The 22,369-nt window shown below is 47.9% G+C and overlaps 3 protein-coding genes across 5 annotated transcripts in view; all 3 read right to left on the reverse strand.

Annotated features, from left to right (window-relative positions):
• Positions 1–22,369, reverse strand: part of LOC310756702 (carnitine O-acetyltransferase-like) — a 165,320-nt gene that overhangs the window by 52,146 nt on the left and 90,805 nt on the right. The window lies entirely within an intron of this gene.
• The window catches only part of LOC310756939 (uncharacterized protein), an 86,873-nt gene that overhangs the window by 17,623 nt on the left and 46,881 nt on the right, over positions 1–22,369 (reverse strand). The gene's annotated exons all lie outside the window — the stretch shown is intronic.
• Positions 740–20,503, reverse strand: ATF6B (activating transcription factor 6 beta). Of its 3 annotated transcripts, XM_083601120.1 has the most exons (16): positions 20,210–20,503; positions 18,827–18,930; positions 13,697–13,778; positions 12,570–12,670; positions 12,353–12,482; positions 11,593–11,769; positions 10,691–10,878; positions 9,681–9,866; positions 7,013–7,104; positions 5,819–5,989; positions 5,076–5,183; positions 4,863–4,953; positions 4,601–4,671; positions 4,001–4,112; positions 2,733–2,817; positions 740–1,656 (listed from the first exon to the last, which is right to left on the reverse strand). In XM_083601120.1, exons 1-16 carry the CDS (start codon positions 20,292–20,294, stop codon positions 1,373–1,375), a joined length of 2,067 nt encoding a protein of 688 aa, XP_083457246.1. In that variant the 5' UTR covers positions 20,295–20,503; the 3' UTR covers positions 740–1,372. The 3 variants fall into 3 exon arrangements, with proteins under 3 accessions (XP_083457246.1, XP_083457248.1, XP_083457247.1); XM_083601122.1 differs by lacking the exon at positions 11,593–11,769 and having other exon boundaries at positions 20,210–20,359; XM_083601121.1 differs by lacking the exon at positions 11,593–11,769 and having other exon boundaries at positions 13,697–13,781; positions 20,210–20,359.

The raw sequence follows: 22,369 nt of genomic DNA on the forward strand, positions 1-22,369 counted from the left end.
GGATAAAATTCAGTTTTAAAACTGATATACATAATATAAAAATCACAAGTCTGGGGAGGCCTGTCTTAAACTAAAATGTTTGCAGCTAGCCTTGAAAAACGTACAAATGCACCTGCATAGTATCATCCTGCAGAGAGTTCCACAGAGTAGGCCTTGCTATGCTGAAAGACAGATTGTAGCTTCACTAAATATTGAAATACGATGTGATCAGATCGTAGCTTTTGCTATAAAAGCACACAGCTTTTCGCCAGAGGGGAGCGGGCAGCAGTATTTTGAAACTCAAGACAAAACGAGCAAGATAAGCTTTGCTCTCTGTCTGGACAGCGCTGTGCCTGTTGTCTATTCCACCCCAGCATCAGTTGCCAGCAATAAGGGACACAGCTCTCTTAACAGTATTATTTGTAAGTGATAAAATGTGAAGATTTTTACGGTTAATGTAAGTGTGATTAAAAAAAATGGTTAGAAATTATGATATATGTAAACTGCTAAAGATGAGGTAAAATGAAAATCAGATAGGGGGGACTTGGAGAAGCCCACCTAACAATGTTTAGAAAAAAATAAGGATAAGAATCTGTTTGTATTGTTTGTTTTTCTGTTTGTTTATTTGTGTTATAAAATGAATAAAAAATTTTGAAGGAAAAAAAAGGGGGACACAGCTCTCTTGTTCAGACGATATGAGTCGCCCGTATTGTGGTGCTTGAAAACCAAGGGGAAGGGGGGAAAAAGCAAGAGAAAATGGTTCTGGTCACATATTAAGTTTATTTTGCAGCTATTATTTATCTTTTTTAAAATAAAAAAAACACAAGGGGGATCCAAAGGGGGCAGATCTAAGTGCCATCAGAGTAACTGGGAGGGGAGTGTACACACACACACACACACACACACACACACACACACACTGCATTTTGCAAACTTCCCTTTGCCCTTCTCCTACATACATACACACACACACACACAATTGGAGACAGTAGTTTAAAATAGACACCCTTCCTCACTCTCCCACATTTACCCAAATGCACAGGTTCCTTAGTCTCAGCCATCAGGGGGCAGCAGAGGCGCACAGAAAGTCTCAACTGGGCCACGCGGTGGGGGGGGGTTGTAGGGGGAGGGGGAGGCAGTGGCCGCGGTGCCAGCCCCCAGCACCCCAAACCGCAGGATCCAATCCCCACTGACCCCTCCTGGAGGCAGCCGTGAGATCAGCTGACAGAGTGGTATAGCCCGTTTCTCGACACGAGCAGGAGTTCCACTGAGGGGGCAGGTCCGTTCCCCTGGCGCGAGGACCCCCACTTTCCCTTAAGAGGGCTCTTCTACCCGGTGTCGTCGGAGTGGGGGGCCTCCCTTTTCTACCCTTCCCAGCAGGGGCCGGGCCGGGCTAGCCCCCTCCCCCGTGCTCCCCGAGGTACAGGGTGCGCTGCGGGGGCCGCCTGCCTGGGGGCAAGGTGGGCCTGGGGGCCCGCAAGGCCGCGCGGGCCGTCGCTCTCCCGGAAAAGGCCGGCGGGGAAGAAGGGTGGGTGCGGTTGTCGCGGGTGGCGGCGTCGTGCCGCCTCAGGAAGGGAGGCACCGTGGAGCTCTTGATGTGGATGACACGGGTGTCCATGACCTCACAGTCTATCTGCATCATCACTTCGTAGCCCAGGGACGAATTGTACAGGCTCTCTGGGGGAGAAAGAAAACAAAGCAAGGAGGCAATTGTTATTTGTTTATTTCATATTTTCTTCGTAGAATTTATACCCTCCCTCTGGAGGGAATGAGAATGGTCGTCTTTCCCCCCGCCTAACTGTATATAACATATTATTGTAACCCACCCTGGCACCTACTGGTATAAATTTTATAATATAGGTAAAGGTAAAGAGACCCCTGACCATTGTTCCAGTCGCGGACGACTCTGGGGTTGCAGCGCTCATCTCGCTTTATTTTCCGAGGGAGCCGGTGTACAGCTTCCAGATCATGTGGCCAGAATGACTAAGCCGCTTCTGGCGAACCAGAGCAGCGCACGGAAACGCTGTTTACCTTCCCGCTGGAGAGGTACCTATTTATCTACTTGCAGTTCGTGCTTTCGAACTGTTAGGTTGGCAGAAGCAAGAACTGAGCAACGGGAGCTCACCCCGTCGCGGGGATTCGAACCGCCAATCTTCTGATCGGCAAGCCCTAGGCTCTGTGGTTTAACCCACAGCGTCACCCGCATCCTAGTAATAATAATAATATAGGTTAAAAAAAGGTAAAGGTAAAGGACCCCTGGACGGGCAAGACCAGTCAAAGGCAACTATGGGGTTGTGGCGTTCATCTTGCTTTCAGACCAAGGTTAGCCAGCGTTTGTCCACACACAGCTTTTCGGGTCATGTGACCACCATGACTAAACCACTCCTGGCACAACGGGACACTGTGACGGAAACCAGAGCACGCAAAAATGCCATTTACCTTCCCGCCGCAGCGGTACCTATTTATCTACTTGCACTGGTGTGGTTTCGAACTCCTAGGTTGGCAGGAGCTTAGACAGAGCAATGGGAGCTCACTCCATCGCATGGATTCAAACCACTGACCTTCCGATCGGCAAGCCCAAGAGGCTCAGTGGTTTAGACCACAGCGCCATAGGGATATATATATATATATATATATATATATATATATATATATATGGAGATGCAGATAGTCAGTGACTGCATCTCGCACAAAACATTTGGACACAAAGTCCTCAAGTCTACCCGCACGTTTTCTTTTCTTTCTTTTTTTACCGTTGAGAGCCATGGCTGGCATCACCAGTGACATTTTTGGGCGGGAGGTTTTGTTGTGGCTGATGGCAGGCAGCAACAAGTGATCCTAAGGTTAAAAGAGGGGAAAAGACAGGAGGGGGAAATCTGTTAGTTTGCATTTCTTCGTGCAGAAAGTATGTATTGATCTGAAGTGTAGAGATCTTTCCTATTCTACTTAATTCAAGAGGGTTCTGGAAGCTTCTCTGTGTGAAAGAAGCAAGCAAAAGGTTACTGATGTTTGGGTTGTTCCTTCAGAGAAGCTGAGTACAGCTGGCCTAAACTGGTTCTGTTATCTCTTCTGTCAAGGTCATGCTGACTATAATGGTAAGGCCGGAAGGAGCCTGGGTTTCACTTTCTCATTCTGTCTCTTTTCCTTCTGGTGTGGTGTTCTGTACATAGACTTATTAGAAGTTATTGTAAGTTTAAGTTAAGTCTGCTGCAGCTGGATTTCTTATGGACAGTGCCAGTCCTGAATGTATTGGATTTGTGACCATTGTGCTCATTTGCCTTCAGAAGCAGTAAAGCTCTGCTGTATGAAATACAATTGCCTCTGGTCTTTGGGAATCCTTTTTACTCTGCTAACTCTAAGTCGGAGTTCTGCTCTGGATCAATACTGAGTGGGATTTCATGACAAAATCATCACTGATGTAAGAATTAAGAGACCCAGGGTGTGCTGGAGTTCAAGTACACGCCCTGACAACCTCTCCCCGTTTGGCTCCCAGACTCCACAAATGCCGGCCCAAGGAGCTGTGTTCATCATCCCAGACGCCTGCATTGTAAGGGGTTGGACTAGGTGACTCTCATGGTTTCTTCCAATTCTACAATTCTATTATCCCAGCTGTTAAAAAAACATTTAAAAGAAGGGTGCAAAGCAGAGGTAGGAACGGGGTATGGCTGTGAAAGGGATGTGGTCAGCCCCAGCATCCCTGAGCGCCAGACATGCTGGAAGGGGCTGATGGGAGTTGTAGTTCAGCAACTACAGGAAGGGCCACAGGTTAGGCACTCCTGCCTTGTGACTTCCAAGAAGGGAAGATTCTCCATTTGCATCTTTGCCCCAGTGTGTCTTTATGCAACCTGTAATCTTCTGCCCAAGTCTGAAAGGGATTCCTTCCTCTACTGCTTTCTTCCTGGCTCTCTCTCTGGAGCCACATGCCTGAAGGAGAACATTGTGCAATGCAAAATCTGGGGCACCGCACTGCCTGCGCAACTCTCTCAGTGGCTCAGTGCCCCACAAGCCGCTCTTTACTCACCCTGCGGAAGGACACCACGTAAAAAGTATCCTCGCGGCGGTCAATCGCGTCCATGAAGTCGTGTTCCGTGTGGTCAGGGTGCTGGTATACCTGCAGCTGACTGAGGGAATTCCTGGAAAGGCAGAGGAGGGGGAGGGGGAAAGGAGATCTGTTTGCAAACATAAGGGCTCCCTTCACTTCATCACTGTCACGGGACACAAGAATGGAGTCTCCAGCGGGTGGGTGGAGGAAGCAACGAAGCAAGGAGCCAATTTGAAGAGGCTCCACCAGGCCTCCTCTCCCTTAGCCCTGGAGGCAGCTGTTCCATTAGCCAGTCTCTGGGGGAGAGATGGGAAGCAGGGCTCACCCCATCCGTTCTGCTGTGAGATGCCAGCTCAATCACGCACCTCCTACCCCTGAGGTGTGCCGGCTGGTCATTATGAGAACTTAAGAATCGAGGCTGGAGTTTGAGTTCTTCCTCTTCCCTCCCTGTTCCCTTTTCCTCGTGTGTGTTGGGAGGGGGGGTTAGCTTGTAAGCCAGAGGGGCAGGGCGAGCGAGAGTGTTTCCACATTGAAACAGGGAGCTAACTCAAAAAACAATTTGGTGCAGAAGCCGCTTACCTCTCAGGGTGCCTGGGGGGGCTGGCGGGCACGTAGCGGGAGGGGCTAGGGGGCTTCTTTTGTGGCTTTTCCTGAAATGAAGAACGAGAGCAAGGATATGAAAAGGCTGTGAAACAACAGAGCCCCTGGCACTGCCCTCTACCTTTTTGGCAAACCACAGTAAGATTATGGGCGCCCTTGTCTAGCCCCACAATGGATTATCACCACTGCACCCCCCATTTCCCTGCCCAAACAGTTGCCTCCCCCCAAATCCGCATCACACCTGGCTGGCTTGAGCTGCTTTGCGAGACTGCGAGGGTTTCCTGCGGTTGATCTGGTGCCGGCGGACCCAGCCGCTGAGCTCGTCTGCCAGTCTGTAGGGGGGAAGAGGAGGCAGGCAGAAGGGTCACCTACAATGTTCCCAGGCCTCAATGCTCACAAGAGTCCCCCCCCCAAATACTTAGCACCCCCTCCCTTCTCCTGCCCCAGGACCCACCTGAGCGATTCAGTGCGGTTGAACTGGCGGCAATCGGAAGCGAGGAACAACTTGTCTAAGTCCCTCAGCATCAGGTCCTTCATGTCAGAGAAGGGAGCCGACAGATTTCTTGGGGTGGAGGAAGAGAGAAAGGCATGGGGGGGGCAGGGAGAGAGAAGGAAATGTGAATTTTAAATAGAGATTGGCCAAGAGAGGAAATCAAGGGTTGAAGAAGAGCTGAGAAGAGCACATGGTGATTTGGGAGTCGCACAATCTGTAAGTAGCTGCTCAGCCTGGAGCAAAACCACATGTTTCAAGAAGAGCGTGAAGTGGGCTGGCTGCAGTCCTGCCAAGCCAACTTTGCATTTTACACCATACATCTGTAATGCAGGAACCTCAACTAAATCATCCATGACTCATGGCCATCCAAGCTCTGCTCAGAAACCTCCAACGTCACCTTTGATTTCCTTGGGAGAAATGGGTGGGGCAGGAATGCAATAAGTAAATAAAGGAAGGCCTGGGGAGGGGAGTATGAGTTGGCAGAGTCAAATGGGGCCATCAGAGAGGCATGGAGGGCTATTGTTGGGCCCCTCCAAGCCTGAGGACCCTCACCCCCTGTTTAGCATCACATCCAAACACAGTCAAGGATTTCTTCCTGGTTGCCAGGGCCCCAAAAATAATTTTAACAGAGAGAGAAGCACGGGCAGGTTGTTTCACTTGCTCTTCACCACCTTGTTGTTTCTCCTGCCTGCCCCCAAATTTACCGGAATTGTGCCTTTCTCAGCCTGGCTGGGGCCTCCTCTTGCCGCTCTTCCTGCTCCTCCTCTGGAGTGTCATGGGTCTCCTCTGCGATGCCTAAAAGGTGTCTCCGGCCAGGGCCAGCCTCCACCTCCTGCTTCGGCAGCTCCACGTCTGCCGCCTTGCGCTCACTGATGCTGGAGAGATGGAAACGGGGAGTTAAGTTCCCTAGAGGGGTTTAGGGACACTCTACCAAAGAGGTCTTACTTTATTATCATTTTTATTTCATTAAAATATCTATGAACCTATCTGTAAAGGTAAAGGACCCCTGGATGGTTAGGTCCAGTCAAAGGTGACTACAGTGGTACTTTGGGTTACATACGCTTCAGGTTACAGACTCTGCTAACCCAGAAATAGTACCTCGAGTTAAGAACTTTGCTTCAGGATGAGAACAGAAATTGAGTGGTGGCGCAGCAGCGGCGGCAGGCCCCATTAGCTAAAGTGGTGCTTCAGGTTAAAAACAGTTTCAGGTTAAGAACGGACCTCCGGAACAAATTAAGTTCTTAACCTGAGGTACCACTGTATGGGGTTGCGGCGCTCTTCTCACTTTCAGGCCAAGGGAGTCAGCGTTTGTCCACAGACAGAGTTCTGGGTCATGTGGCCAGCAGAACTAAACTGCTTCTGGCTCAACGGAACATCGTGAGGGAAGCCAGAGTGCATGGAAACGCCGTTTAACTTCCCGCCGGATTCGTACCTATTTATCTACTTGCACTGGCATGCTTTTGAACTGCTAGGTTGGCAAGAGCTGGGACAAAACAACAGGAGCTCACTCCATCGTGGGGATTTGAACCGCCGATTTTCCAACTGGCAAGCCCAAGAGGCTCAGTGGTTTAGGCCACAGCACACTGAGTCACAGCATGTGACTCCTTCCTTAACATGATGCAAAAAAGGAGAGTTGCCTACAAGAATTGCGGGGCGGGGAGAGCTTTCAGGGCTCTAGTCCAACTTTAACCCAGGAAATATGCTTCCCTATCCAGTCTGCTAAACTTTGCCAAACATCCAGCAAGCCTACACATGCCGGCTTCACCACCTACGAGTGAAACCAATTTCTCTGGGGCCTTGCCAACTTCAGAGGCTCCCAGACAAGGACTGCCTAGCAAAGTCATTCATTCCCCAATTGTGGGACTGGAGGGACACCTGCAAGCACTCAGAAGCCTCACCTGACAGGCCCAAAGTTGAAAGCTATGAAGAGCAGCAGCACCATGACGCAGATGACTTTCCGGTTGCCAGAGCCAAATTTCAGCTCGTTGTTCTGCAGGGAGAAGGCAAGAAACAAGTGGTTATGGCCACAGAGGCATGTCGCCCACTTAGAAGTCTCACTGCTGGTATAATACCACTTTTCCAATTTTTCCTGGCAGTGAGACTTGGTATTATAACAACAAAAATAGAGCGGCTTACCAAATTATTGGAGTACTACAATATATCCAAAACAATGGGAGAAATTGGAAGGATCTCAAAAGAGGATAGATAGGGACTGGAAGGTGTTTAAAGGATACTTGCAAAACCATATCGAAAAATCAGAACTCCTATTAGAATAAACAAGTTCCGTTTTAAATACTGAAATACTAAATAAGATGGGTAACAATGTGTAATAGAAAAAGAAGCATGAAAGTAGGTTAAAGGTGTGTGAAAGAAAGTAATAGAAGTGGAAAGAAATTGCAATTGAGTAGACTGGAAGTCTAACACAAAGGGTGAGGGGTGGTGGATGGTGATGGGAAAAGGAATTATCCGTGGGATTGAGTGTAGGTATGTTTGAACATTTTTAAGGATTGTATAAAATGTCTGTTTGTATGCTTGCATATTTGCAATATGTGTGTATTAAAGCTGAATTATTTTAACAATTAAAACTTTTTTAAAAAAAGGAAGTCTCACTGCCCTTGCAGTGCCCAAATCGTTATTATTTAGCCAAGGGACGTCAACTGTCCCTTCTGTGTTCCTTCCAATGGGATTGTGAGAGTTTGGGGCTCCCATTTGGAGAGTAGGCATCATCTCATCGTAGCCCTGCATGGCACTGGTAGACGGCCCAGCCGACTTCTCGTACAGAGTGAGACAAACTAGAAAACATCTAGACAAAGGTTCCCATCACTGAAGAGAAGCTTTCCATTAACCACTTGCATCCAAATGTCATGTTTAAGGATTTCAAGACAAACAGAACCAAACACCAATTATTTTGAAAGCAGACTGCTGTTCTTCCTAAAACAATGGAGATGACAGCAGCCGAGCCACTGGAACCAAACTTGTGAAAAAAACTCTTTTTACTGTTTAGGGAAGCTTTTAATGTTTAATAGACTATTGTATTTTAATATTCTCTTGAAAGCTGCCCAGAGTGTCTGGGGAAACCCAGCCAGATGGGTGGGGTATAAATAAAAAAATATTATTATTATTATTATTATTATTATTATTATTATTATTATTGGTAACTAAGCACTAGAACAGTTTTTACTGCTGCTTTAGTTTCCTGTTTGTGTCTTAATGTTTATTATATATTGTATTTGGGAGGGGAGGACTTGGAATTTATGATGAAGGGTGGTAAATAATATAAACATAAACATAAATATGAATATGAATATAAATATAAATACAATAACACCTCCCCAGAAGAGGTGTAAGCATTTCAGTGCTGGCGAGGCATTTATAGATGCAGAAGTGATACGTTTCAGCAGCTATGAAAAGCCCATCCCTGCCCAGCACAGGAGGGAAGACAGATATGGGAAAGGAGGAAGTCTTAAGTCCACAAAGGAAGAGGGCCACGACATGTGTTCCCTATTTTCTCCTGCAAGGAGAAGCAGAACAGGCAGAATGAAAACCACACTGCCAGACTCCTTAGGATGACCCTGCATTCTGGCTCTCACGTGCTCACTCCAAACTCCATCCATCTGCAGAGGTGAGACTCGTGTGCAGTCATGCAACTGCCCAAGCAAACGTGTAAGAGGCAGTCAGGTAGAGTTTCTTGGGCCACGGCCTCTCCTGTTGTACCATAATCACTCACTCTAATAGCAGGCTCATAATAATAATTTATTATTCATACCCTGCCCATCTGGCTGGGTTTCCCCAGCCACACTGGGCGGCTTTCAACAGAATATTAAAATACAATAGTCTATGAAACATTAAAAGCTTCCCTAAACAGGGCTGCCTTCAGTTGTCTTCTAAAAGACTGGTAGTTGTTTTTCTCTTTGACATCTGGTGGGAGGGCGTTCCACAGGGCAGGTGCCACTACCGAGAAGGCCCTCTGCCTGGTTCCCTGTAACTTGGCTTCTCGCAGTGAGGGAACCACCAGAAGGCCCTCGGCGCTGGACCTCAGTGTCCGGGCAGAATGATGGGGGTGGAGACGCTCCTTCAGGAATACTGGGCTGAGGCCGTTTAGGGCTTTAAAGGTCAGCACCAACACTTTGAATTGTGCTCAGAAACGTACTGGGAGCTCAGGTGGTGAGGGCCAACAGGACTGGAGTTAAAGTGGGACTGCAGAGGAACGAGAGAGGTTCATGCTTGCTCAAAGGAACCCCGAGGTTTACAGAAGTTAAACTCAAATTAAACTCAAACAGGGCAATCCCACCTCGCCACCAGCCTGAAAATCAGCTCAGTGAGAACCAATCAGGCAGGCTTGGCAGCCGCGGGGGGTACTGAGTGTCACTGGCTGACATCCAGAACAGAAGAGCTCCTGTTGGGAGGCAAAGCTACACTGCAGCATTTTGTTGCAGTCCTGCTGGTAATCCACAGATTGCTGAAATGTGGATGCAATGCGGGTGGACAAATATGCAGGCACACACGGTGTGGGGTGTGTGAGGGACCCAACAAAGCTGCAGGTCTGGCCGGCCGGCAGGCACTCACCTCGTTCAGGACACAGTCCAGCCGGCGGCGAAGGAGCGTGTTCTCCCGCCGCAGCCGCTCGTTATCCGTCAGGGCCTCCCGCAACCGAGACTCCAGCCCTTGCAGATATTCCTTCTTTTTCCGCCGCGACTGGCAGGCCGATTCACGGTTCTTGATCATCCGCTGCTGCCTTTTAAGTACCTTGATCTTCGGGGAATTAGCAAAGGGGGTGGGGAATGCTATATTGTCTCTCCCTCTCTCTCTCTCTCTCTCTCTCTCTCTCTCTCACGCACACACACACACACACGCATACACTCTCGCTTTAAAACAGAGATGGGGATGCTGCAGCCGTCCAATTGTCATTGGGTTAAAATAATAATAATAATAATAATAATAATAATAATAATAATAATAATAATAATATAATAATAATAATAATATTAATATTTTTTTTTATTTATACCCCGCCCTCCCCAGCCAAGACCAGGCTCAGGGCGGCTAACAAGCAATAATAAAAACAAGTTGAATGAATACAACTTAAAAACAAGATTAAAATACAACATTAAAATATTGAAACATTAAAATATTAAAATGCAGCCTCATCACAGGAGGAGAAAGGAAAAAGAAAGAAGAAAGAAGAAAGAGGGGGAGGCAATCAAATTGGCTCCAAGCCAAAGGCCAGGCGGAACAACTCTGTCTTACAGGCCCTGCGGAAAGAAATCAGATCCTGCAGGGCCCTGGTCTCATGAGACAGAGCGTTCCACCAGGCCGGAGCCAGTGTTGAGAAGGCCCTGGCTCTGGTTGAAGCTACTCTAACTTCCTTAGGGCCCGGGACCACTAGGGTGTTGCTATTTATGGACCTTGAGGCTCTCCATGGCGCATACAAACACAAATACAAACACACAGCACATATGTGGCCATAATGTTCAGCCATATAACCACCACCCCCGTCACGTGTGTTCAGGAGAAGTCCCAGGACAGGACCGGTGAACCCCGGAGCAGCAGAAAGAAGGGGGCCAAAAGGTACTTACGTCGATCTCTTGGTTGCAGGGTCCTATTTGCGTTGGCGCCGGGACGATAGTTTTGGTTTCTGGTTTGGGGGCAGAGGGAGCTGGCTTTGCTGGGAGACTTTCCTTTAAAGGAGACTGAACCTGGATCAGCCCAGAGACGGGGAGATGCAGCAGCTCAGACTGGGAAATCACAACGCTCTGTGCCGGAACTGAGGTTAAAAAAGAAAGCAAGGTCCTATAAATCATGCCTGCCACACATACATTGCAGTTTTGCCCCACGAAAAAAGGTTCTTTTCATTCATTATTAAATTTCTATACTGCTCTCCCTCCCAAAGGACCCCAGGGTAGCAAACAACAAAGCAGCAAAAGAACACAATGAAAAGTAACATAAAAACAGTTTGAAAGGTTTTCAGCCTCGTGGGCACATTTGGGCTTTTGAGCAAGGTGGCCCCAAGTCCCTTCTCTCCCCGCTCCCTGTGATCAGCCCCCTCCCAAGAGACCGAGAAAGCACACTCTGAAGGAGAACGCCAGCTCCAATGAAGTGAGTGAGCCTTAAAAAGCACAGAGAGCTGAAAGAGGAAGGGAGGAGAGAGGCATTCTTCCAACTTCAGCTCTATGTACTTTTCTAAGGAGAAAAATGGCAACCACCCCGACGACCTGATAACCAAGGGGGGCTCAGAGGGCCGGTGGATGCCAAGGGAAGCCCTCAAGGGTGCAACTGTGCACCTGGGTGCCACATTTAACAACATTAGGGAAATCTGAAAAGGGGACTTGCGTGCCCCTTAGTACAGCGTGTTCGGTTGCACTTGGAACCTGGGTTCAAGCAGGCTCCTATTAGCCGAACCTTTCTCTATTTCTGCATTGCCCAGTCTGTGGCCTTTCATATGCTCTGGATCACAACCTCCAGCCAGCAAAAGCATTACCTGAAATCGCTGGGTTGATAGCCTGTGGCTGGGACACAGGTACAGGCTGCAATAAGATGGTCTTACTGGACGTGGCTGCAGGCTGCACTGGGACAGTGGTGACCACAACTGGCTTTGGCTGAATGGGGGGCTTCCGGCTGAGAATGCTGTCGGCTTTATTGGAAGCTGCCGGTTTCCCTGTAACAGAACAAGCTGATCAGTGAAGCCGCTTTTCTGAAGGGTTTCCCTGTAACAGAACAAGCTGATCAGTGAAGCCGCTTTTCTGAAGGGCACCGTATTAGGTTAAACTGAATTACCCAATTTTTTGCCACAGGAGTCTCATATTGACTTAATTTGCATCCCTTTCTCCCTAAAGGTAAAGGGACCCCTGACCATTAGGTCCAGTCGTGGCCAACTCTGAGGTTGCGGTGCTCATCTCGCTTTATTGGCCAAGGGAGCTGGTGTACAGCTTCCGGGTCATGTGGCCAGCATGACTAAGCCGCATCTGGCGAACCAGAGCAGCGCACGGAAACGCCGTTTACCTTCCCGCTGGAGCGGTACCTATTTATCTACTTGCACTTTGACATTCTTTCGAACTGCTAGGTTGGCAGGAGCAGGGACCCAGCAACGGGAGCTCACCCCATCGCAGGGATTCGAACCGCTGACCTTCTGATCGGCAAGCCCAAGAGGCTCAGTGGTTTAACCCACAGCGCCACCGCGTCCTCCCCTTTCTCCCTAGGCACTTGCTATTTCTACTCACTCTCTCTCATCCTCTACATACCTGTCTCAGGAGCCGGGACGACACTGATCTGCACCGTGCCAAAGTGGGGGGGTAGTACATCTCCATACATGCACGGAGGGGTGGGGGGTTGTTCGGTCTTCACTCCCATCACATCAGCCTGGCCAGGGGCCTGCGAGAGAAAAACGCAGGCCTGAGCACAAGAGCTTAAGGGGCAGGAGGCAAGATTCCACTGTAACAAGAGGGCCGACAAGCATACCTGCCCTGAGAGATCAGCGGAGGAGGAGGAAGAGGACAGCGTAGAGGAATCAGAGCAATGCGACGAGGCGGGGGAGACGGGCTCCGACTTCACCTGCAGCTCTAAAGGAAGAAGGGGAACAAATCACTAACATGCTTTCACTGCCAGCCACTTCAACCATGAAAACAAAGAAGCAGCTCAAACTTATCTCCTCTGTGCCCCCTGGGAAGTTTGCACTGAAAATAAATGCTGGACACGTATTTGTCTGGGAGGTGCCAAGGAAAAGAGAAGCTCCTTGTTACCAAGAAGCCCAGTCTAGCCCTGAAATGGGCTAGATTGCTGTCCAATGGCAAAGGGCTGCTTAACCCCTGCCAAACTGCCTTCAGGAAGAAGAGGGAAACTGCCAAACGCAAGCTGCAAGTTATTTGTGGTTCTGAGCCTTAGCTGGTGGGGCAGAGCTTGGGGAGATCAGTGAAAGCAATATGCTCTCTCACCCCTTCTGCTGCTCTACCCAGCAGCCAGTTTAGTAGCTGACATTAAATATAAGACGTTCCGTCTGAGGTCAGAAACTTTAACTAGGTGGTCCAGGATATGGGAGGAAAAAAACTTTGCTCCATGTTAATTCTAGGCTGTTCAAACCATACTGAGTTTCAGAAATAACTGTCCTGCTGTAACAGAACAATGACCCATCTAACCCGCTGTCTGACAGTGGCCAGTTAGATGTCTCTGGTGAACCCATGACGAGGGCATGAAGGCAACAGCCTTCTCCTCTACCCCTCAAAACTGGAAGAAAGGGATCTCCCTCTGTAGCATGGGGCTGCTTTATACCAACTGGTCTATGGGTTCTACCTAGTTCAGTATTCTAGACTCTGACTGGCATTGACTCTCCAATGTTTCACTGAGACCTTTTTAAACTGGAGAGACAGGGGAATCAGACCTGGGATCTTGTCCATGCAGTGTGTGCACCTCCACCAAGAGTGATGACACATTATTTGCATTAACTCACAAAGACAACCTAGCCTAATGTGGGTCTCTTCCCCATGCACTTGGTCCACACGCTTGTATACTGTATCATCCTACCATATACACACAGCTCTGCATCTCTCAGGCTCTCAACAGCCCTTCCACAATCTCACAAAGGTACTTACCTGGGAAGAGAGAGTCGTGCAGTGGGTCCCAAGGTGGGTCCGGGGGCACCGTTTCCATGTCCAGGTCGAACCCATCACTGAACTGCTGCCAAGAGAGTTAGGAGAGAAAACAAAACTGATCTGTGTGTGTGTCTTTCTGTGAAGCATTTTCACCCCACTCTTTGGCCATAAATAAGCAGCTTGCAAAGATCAGTAATAAGGCTTCAGGTTTACAATCTAAATGATGCAACAGAAAAAGGAATTATGCGGGGAGAAGAAAAATGCAAACTTGTGCATCAATTCTTAATGTTACAACATTCCATTTCCACTGTAAAGGAAACATTTCAGGGAGAAGATGAACCACACATTGTTAGTGTTTTAGCAGAGATGGTGGAGTGCTTCCCTTCTCGCCTTCTGTACACCCTGAATGAATATATATTAATATGCATGCACAGCAGACAGGCAACAAGCCAGTGAAAGGTGGGAATTTGAGGGTATTATTTGTTGATATCAAGCCATATATCAGAGGAATTTGGCCACCCTCCAGGTGCCCGGCTTGAATCCTTGTGACCTCCTGTCTGCGACTCCCGGCAGGATCAAGGGAGGTCTCCAATCGGCGATTCTTCCCAACGTGAAAGAAGAACACACCATTCCTCCCCCTCCACTCCCAGGGAGGGGAAAGAGACAGACAGAAATATATCTACATGTCTTTATTTCTGTCGTTCCAGCAGTACAGAGAAAACATGTCTGTACCCTCTGATATCAGCAGCCAGAGAGAGAATAACTCCACCCATGTACTTCCAGTACAGGGTCATGTGACACTCTGAGCTAACATCCGGTGCTCAGTGCACATAATAGACTGTCCCTTCTTCCCACGGTACAGTCCCAAAACATCAACATCCTGTTTGGCTTTCCAGCCATCTGGAGCACTCAGCAGCATTGCTCCTTTTTCGTAACAACCTCCCCCAAAAGAATCAATGCATGTTGCGGCAAGCAAAGCGTGATCCAGAGAAGAAAACAAACAGTTGTTATACACATAACACTCCCCTGTTGTTTCAGTTCCACCCTTGGAACTACCCGCCACTGGTTTCCCCAGTGTACCTCTCTGGTTGTCTGGCTTCCAAGGAATGAGTGCACCTGCATTCCCTTGGCTAGCAACTCTCCGTTGTGTCTTTGTCTCTGACTTAGACACAGCTCCAACCTTTCCTCGGTTGTGTACAACAGCAACACATGCAACAGCTAAATTAGCATACTCTTCTGAGTACCTTTTGGGTGGTTCACCCTTTGTGACTCTCTCAGACCTGCGTATGAGGTGCTGATCCTCTCTGCTCACTGGTTCTGTCTCAGGACTCTTAGGAGAACCAGTTCCAACAGCAAACAGTGGTTCATCCTTCACCTGTGAAGGTCTATCCATTGTGTGAGATTTCCTCTCAATGACTGTGACAACAGAGCTGTCTGAGCTATCAGTGTCATCACTCTCAGTACCACTGTACTCTGTGAAATCATCATCATCATCTGAATCGGCCTCAGTGGGAAATGTGTGTACTATCACTCTCTCCTGTTCAGGAGCACTCTCTAGAAATTTTGTGAGAATCACCTGACCAGATTCAGACAAAATTACTCTGTAGAGACCCTTTTCATATCCCACAAAAATGCCTCTGGCATTCTTTACTCCACCTGGAGCTTCTGTCCTCACATGAGACCCAAAAACCTTGAAATGGGCAACAGAAGGTTTTCTAAGGAACAGTTTCTCAAAAGGAGAACTTCCCAACTCTTTTGAAACCTTTCTCACCCATGCATGACAAAACGACATGAGTGACTCCGCCCAGTACTCATGTGGCAGATGTGAACTAAGCAATTGCGCTTCCATCCCCTTTTGCAATTCTCTGTTCACCCGTACACAGACACCCCTGTTCCACGCTTCCGCTGAAACAGCAACCTTGTGTCTGATCCCCTTCTTCTGCAGGAACCTCTGGAAATCCTGTAAAAGAAAAATCTGCTTCTCATCTGTCAAAAGACAATCAATGTTAGCATCATGCATGTCTTTAACCTTGTCACAAAACTCTTGAAACCTTTCCAAGGCTTCCTGTGGTTTCTTTAACACATAAACCCAGACAAAGTTAGAGAAATGATCCACACACACAAGATAAAATCTTGCATTGCCTCTAGATGGTTCTAGAGGACCAATCACATCAGCATACACCCGCTGAAACGCTCTGTCGACCCTGGCCACCTTCTTGGTGCTTGTTTTGGTCACACCTGCAAGAGAAATCAAATTAGACTCAGAATTACATTCCATGTAATCACTTTGCTCAAAGTCCAACAAATACAGTCCACCTTTCTGTCTGGCAGAAAGATATAACTCTCCATCTTTGAAGATCTTGCAGCTCTTATCATCATAGGACAGTTTCAGTCCTTTCTTTGCAATCTGCGAAACACTCAGCAGATTGAACTTCAATTCAGGAACCAAGTAAACATTGTGTATAGTCAGGTTCAGACTCTTGAGATACACAGTTCCAATCCCGGTCGCTTCCAGCTTCTGACCGTTGGCTTGTTCCACAGCGAAGCTTTGCTTCTTAAACGTCGAAAAGAGCGCCTTGTGTGGGGACATATGAAAATTACAGCCCGTATCGATTACAAAAGAGTGTCCAGCATCTGGCGTGGTTCCTTTCGCCATCAGGGCCTTTGCAGGTTTCACCGAAGACTTGGTATGACCTTTGCCTGCTGCCTCAGGCTTTGCTGAGCGGCCCTTCGCTCCTTTCGGCTGGCGTGGCTTCTTGCAGTTCCGCTGAAGATGCCCAGCCTGTCCGCAATTGTAACATCGGACAACGTTCAAAGCTACAGCATCCTCTCCAGTAGCAACATCAGTGGGGGAATTAGAACTCCGTTCTTCCCTCCCCCTGTCCTTGGCATCCATTTTGAATCCAAGCCTCAGCTCTCCACTCTCGAGCTAGTAAAATCCCAAAAGCTCCTTTTGAGCTGTCTTTCTGCCTCTCTCTCAGGCAGGCACCTCCAAGCTGTCTCCAAGTCAAAACAAACTTTCACTTTCCCGGCTCTGACTGAGCCAGCCCCAGGTGTCAGTAGTTTTCCACTGTCCTGACTGTCGTTGCTTAGCAACTGTGCATACTTCTCTTTCTTATCTCACCACAAAAATCTGTGGTATGCAAGCCTTTACTCTCAGAGCTGTTTTTTCCAAACGCAGCTCTCGTGAACCAGAGAATAAATCAATCTGCATTCACACTTTTAGCCCGATATTCAGCATACCTTTTTGGGGCTCCGTCGCTTGGAAAACACCCCCTCTTGGTGTCCAGCCGTTCAGCTTCTGGCTGCAATTGCAGACGTTATCTTCTTTCCTTGGTGCAGAGGATGGCACACGATCCATCAACCTCTCACCTCTCATGCTGATTCCCATGGATCAGATAACCAGCAGCGTCTGCTACCATATGTTGATATCAAGCCATATATCAGAGGAATTTGGCCACCCTCCAGGTGCCCGGCTTGAATCCTTGTGACCTCCTGTCTGCGACTCCCGGCAGGATCAAGGGAGGTCTCCAATCGGCGATTCTTCCCAACGTGAAAGAAGAACACACCATTCCTCCCCCTCCACTCCCAGGGAGGGGAAAGAGACAGACAGAAATATATCTACATGTCTTTATTTCTGTCGTTCCAGCAGTACAGAGAAAACATGTCTGTACCCTCTGATATCAGCAGCCAGAGAGAGAATAACTCCACCCATGTACTTCCAGTACAGGGTCATGTGACACTCTGAGCTAACATCCGGTGCTCAGTGCACATAATAGACTGTCCCTTCTTCCCACGGTACAGTCCCAAAACATCAACATCCTGTTTGGCTTTCCAGCCATCTGGAGCACTCAGCAGCATTGCTCCTTTTTCGTAACATTATTGTGGGTGTAGCTTATTAACAAGTACGGGGTTTATAGTTTTGTAGGGCAAGAGTGGGCTAAACTTGTAGCGGGAGATGTGTGTGTGTGGCTTGGCGTCAAAGATTTGGTAGTACACATCTGGGCAGCTTATTCAAGGACCGAGGTCTCATCCACGCCTGGTGAACACAGATAAATCTAGTATATGCAATCTAAAGAGGAAAATGCCCCTTTCACTGTGAAGATAAGGGACCTGGATCTCCCAGATGCAAACCCAGCTCACACCACCCTATATCAGTGGTGGAGAACCTATGGCACGCGTGCCAGTAGGCACTCATAGAGCCCTCTCTGTTGGCACACGAGCCATCCTGGGGGTTGGCAAAGTGGGCAGCCGCTCCCCCCCCAGCACTGTGGGCGGGAAACCCTCCCTATAGCATGTGCCGGCCGCAGCAGCGTTGGGGGATTTGCGCACCCGCCAACCAGCTGACATTCAGTCGCACCGCTCCCCCCACACACCGTGATTGGTTGGATTGTCTGCTGCCATGAGCAGAAGATACTCAGTGGCGATATTGCGTGTGGCTTGTGGCTGTGTCAAGGGTTGTTTTTTTTATTTCTGCTGCCGGTGAGCATTGAGACAATTTGTAGCTTCAGCCTGCTACAGGAAGTGTTGTCCACGTGTGTTAGTGTTTATCTGCACGTTCCCCGCCCCCCCCCCCGCCCGGAAAAAAGCTCCACAACTCCTGCCAATCCTCCCCACATTTTTATTATGGTATATTTATTTTTATGTGAGCATGCAGACAATCATTATTATCCCATATTAAATTGCCGTGTTGGCACTTTGCAATAAATTAGTGGGTTTTGGGTTGCAGTTTGGGCACTCAGTCTCTAAAAGGTTCGCCACCACTGTCCTTTAACAACAACAAACAACAACAACAACAATTTATTATTTATACCCCGCCCATCTCGCTGGACTTCCCCAGCCACTCTGGGCGGCTTCCAACAAAATTTTAAAATACAGTAATGCATCAAACATTAAAAGCTTCCCTATATCATGCACAAGCCCCATTATGCATGCATGTGCCCTCAGAAGATGTAGCAACAGGAATGAGGCTGAGCAGGTCCTCAAGACAAACAGCATTAAGGACTGATGTTAAGTAGCAGGGAGTGGATAAAAGATAAACAGGAGGTGAGAAGAGCATGCTGCTATGCAACGGCATAAGGAAGTAAAAAGCCTTTTCTAGGAAGGCATGTGAGAGGAAGCATCTCTCACCAGGGAATGGGCACAGCCACCATCCACAATGCTGCGTTCGAGGCAGGGGAAGAGCTCAGCTGCCACATCCCCATCGTCTTCCAGGCAGCTGTACAGACCTGCATCTGCGGGGAGAATGGGAAGGGGCAGTCAGTAGGGCAGGGAACAGACTCAAAACATGTTTTCACCCTTTACTGCTCTCCTTTTTCACTTACAGCCCATACCAAGCACATCTGTAGGTGTATGCATTAAGCAAGGCTTTGCTCCCACCTTCTCCCCAAATACAACTAGAGCTGCTCCCCCTTATAATACCATTCTGGAATTCTAGATTCTGGTGATTAGCCACATAAACAACTCCACAGTAATACAGATAAGCATGTTTTTGCCAGTTTGACTGAATCCACTAATATATTTTAAAGATTTCCCCCTCATTTCACAGCATGTATATTTTCAATTTTCGCTGATGTTGTTTACACATTGTATTTTGTTAAAAAAAAACAATAAAAAGACCACACATGGTTTGTCCTTTACCTCACAGCAGGTGCCTTTGGCCTCAACTACATTATTATGACAGGTAAAGAACAAAAACAAAGCACAAGCAGCCTTGTGGTACTTCAAAGACTAAAGTCAACGTGTCCCGAACACGATGGATGGCGTTGTGGGAGATGGGGACCTGTGAACCTCCGGATCTTTGTTAAGGCAACAACTCACACATCCCTGAAGTATAAGCTCAGTCGGCAGAGCATGAGACACTTTTTAAAAATTATTATTTTTAATAAATTTTATTTTTGCATTTTCCTATTTCACATAAACAAATGAATTCAAAACATAAACATACAATACCTTCTGACTTCCCTCCCCCTATATTGTGGATCTTAATGTAATGGTTTCCCCCTCTCTATCATTACTCTTATTTTTATAAATGCTTTGTCAATTCATAGTTCAATTTTTCACTACAAGTTTTCTGTCAACCCTACCAATGTATGTAGTTGCTTACAACAGCTTAATCTCAGGGTCTTGAGTCCCACGTTGGGTGAAAGATTCCTGCATTGCAGGGGGCCATAGCTGTCAACTTTTCCCTTTCCTTGCGAGGAATCCTATTCGGAATAAGGGAATTTCCCTTTCAAAAAGTGAAACGTTGACAGCTATGCAGGGGACTGAACTGGAGCCCCCTTCGGCAGGTGCATGGCAAGTGGGCACCCAGCAGGTGAAGCTCCGCCCCTCCGCCTCGTGGAGACGCAGAGGGCCTGTCGCGCACCTGTTTAAACTGTGGGCTAAGGTAGCGCAGGATCCTCCTTCCCTCCCACCTTCTTCGCCTTTGCAGCCCCTTCCCCAAGAGGCACGCACCGCCCACCCCAAACAAGCTCCGCCCACCGGCCCCCCCCGCCCCCGCCGAGCACCCACCCCAGTCCTCGCTGCTCAGCAGGTTATCCGCGCGGAAACGGCTCGAGTCGCTCAGCAGCAGCAGCTCCGAAGCCAGCGCCGCCATCTTCCTTCCGCCTTCCCGGTACACGGCCGACTCCGGCTCCCGCCCCGCCCCCCCCCCGCTGCCATAACAACAGAAGCGCCCAATAGGACGCCGGCTCCGTCGCCTCCTCGGCCAACCAGAGCGAGCAAGAGGCGGGTCACGGCCGGAATATCCACCAGTGGAGAAGAAGGATGATACGGAAGTTGTACCGAGCCGGAACGCACGCGGAGAAGGCGGAAGTGCGCTTGCGCGCGACGGTTGCTACAAAACACCGCGCAAGCGCATTATGGAACGCGAAGTGGTTTTCTTTCTTTTGAATGTCCGCTTGGTTTTGTGAGATGCCTCACGGAGCCGCGCTTGGGTCGAAGGACGCATGCGCAGTGGGGAAACTGCGCGGCGCTTGTCCCCGGACGCTTTGAAATTCCAGCGCGAAGCATTGAGCCGCCACCACCCTGCGTCAACGCATTCCATGAGGTGGGTATGTATTAACTCGGCGCACGCGCACTGATAAAATAGAGGTTTAAGGCGCTGCGATGCGTTTGTGCGTCTATAGATTCTTGGGAGAAGAGCGCATGCGTAAAGAAGGGGGCAATACCTTGACGCGCAAGTGCTTATGGGAGTTGTAGTTTGGTTGTATTTTTTTATGAGGGGTTTCTATTCCTTTTAAGAATTATTATTATTAGGCCTCTTTGGACCTTGAAAAATGTTGGATAAGTGGCATATTCTTAGTCTGAGTTCCCTGTTTGTAAAATGAAAACAGCATCATTTCTCTCACACGGGTGTTTAAATAGCGAGGTGCATTTTATATTATATTGCACCTAAAGGTTGCTGTCGTTTTTATTCATGCATCTTTCTGGCTCTATTGGTATCTTTTTTAACAAGCAGTCTAGTGCACAGGTATTTTAACACAGGACTTTTCTCCTTGTATGGAGCTAGGGAGTCGAAAAAGAGAAATGCTTTCAGCTGATGGTTGATGTCTAAAGATGCTAGGAGCACAAGGGGCTATTTATTCATTTATATGTTTTAAAACCCATGCCTTTTGTTTTGGAAAAAAACCCAATAAAAGCGAAAAAGAAAAAAAAATGCCAGGTTTAAAATGGTATTTATTTATTTATTTTATATAAAAAATTGTATGCTGTTTGATTTAGGGAAGCTTTTAATGTTTGATGTATTACAGTATTTTAATATTTTTTTGGAAGCCACCCAGAGTGGCTGGGGAAGCCTAGCCAGATGGGCGGGGTATAAATAATAAATAAATTATTATTATTGTTGTTGTTGTTGTTGTTGTAAAAATGAAACAAAACCTTAAAGCAGATGTGACATTTGCAGTTTTATTTAGTCCCTTGTTTTGCCAGGACAGCAGGGCAAATTGTGGCAAACCTTTTCAGAGGCACATCAGGGAATTGGGTGTTATTGACTAGTCAAGGGAAGATTGCCATGAGTGACCTCATTGCCCCACAGCACGACTGATTTGGCATGATATGCTGTAGATGTAGCTATGATATTATCAAAGGGCAGGGAATGAAGTAATGCCAGGTTTCCTTTGCTTTTACTACTTTCTCTTATCCACCATCAAATCCAGACTTCCAAAGAAATGCTTCTCCTTCCCTTTGTTTATATTCCAGCAGAAGCAGCCAGTTCCTAAGGTTGCAACATTTTTTTCCAGCAGCAGAACAAATTTAGACAGGAAAGATTATCCCAGGAAAGAGTGGGTTCAGGGAGCCTACTTGAATAAAATATTGGGGGGGGGAGTGCCTAGGTAAGCCCCACCCTGCATAACCCTGTCAATTCCCTGGAGAGGGAAGGGACTCATGGAAATTATGTGTTAATGTGGATATCCACAATTGGACAAATATCAAAATCTGGAGATTGTTCATGATGCTGAAGGGTCCTACCAACCAAAAGTCAAAGAAGCCTTTCCTGATCATCCCACTCTCACCTTTATGAGATAGGTGATTGAAATTCAATAAATAACTTAAGTAACAATCATGTTTAAATCATGTTGCTTCCTCCAAAGAATCCTTGGAACTGTTAAGGATGCTGGGGAATAGTGGCTTTGTGAAATGCAGACTACAGTGGTACCTCGGGTTCAGTAC

The sequence above is a fragment of the Podarcis filfolensis genome (genome assembly GCF_964270895.1).
Source record: "Podarcis filfolensis genome assembly, chromosome: 2".
NCBI lineage: Eukaryota > Metazoa > Chordata > Lepidosauria > Squamata > Lacertidae > Podarcis > Podarcis filfolensis.

Bases quoted from the DNA above. Each gene is read 5' to 3' on its own strand.
- ATF6B (XM_083601120.1), bottom strand. From the start codon at position 20,294: ATGGCGGCGCTGGCTTCGGAGCTGCTGCTGCTGAGCGACTCGAGCCGT. The intron at 12,671-13,696 runs GTAAGTACCTTT...TTCTTCCTTTAG, and splicing joins GCACGACTCTCTCTTCCCAG to AGCTGCAGGTGAAGTCGGAG. The intron at 1,657-2,732 runs GTAAAAAAAGAA...TTTCTCCCCCAG, and splicing joins GCCAGCCATGGCTCTCAACG to AGAGCCTGTACAATTCGTCC.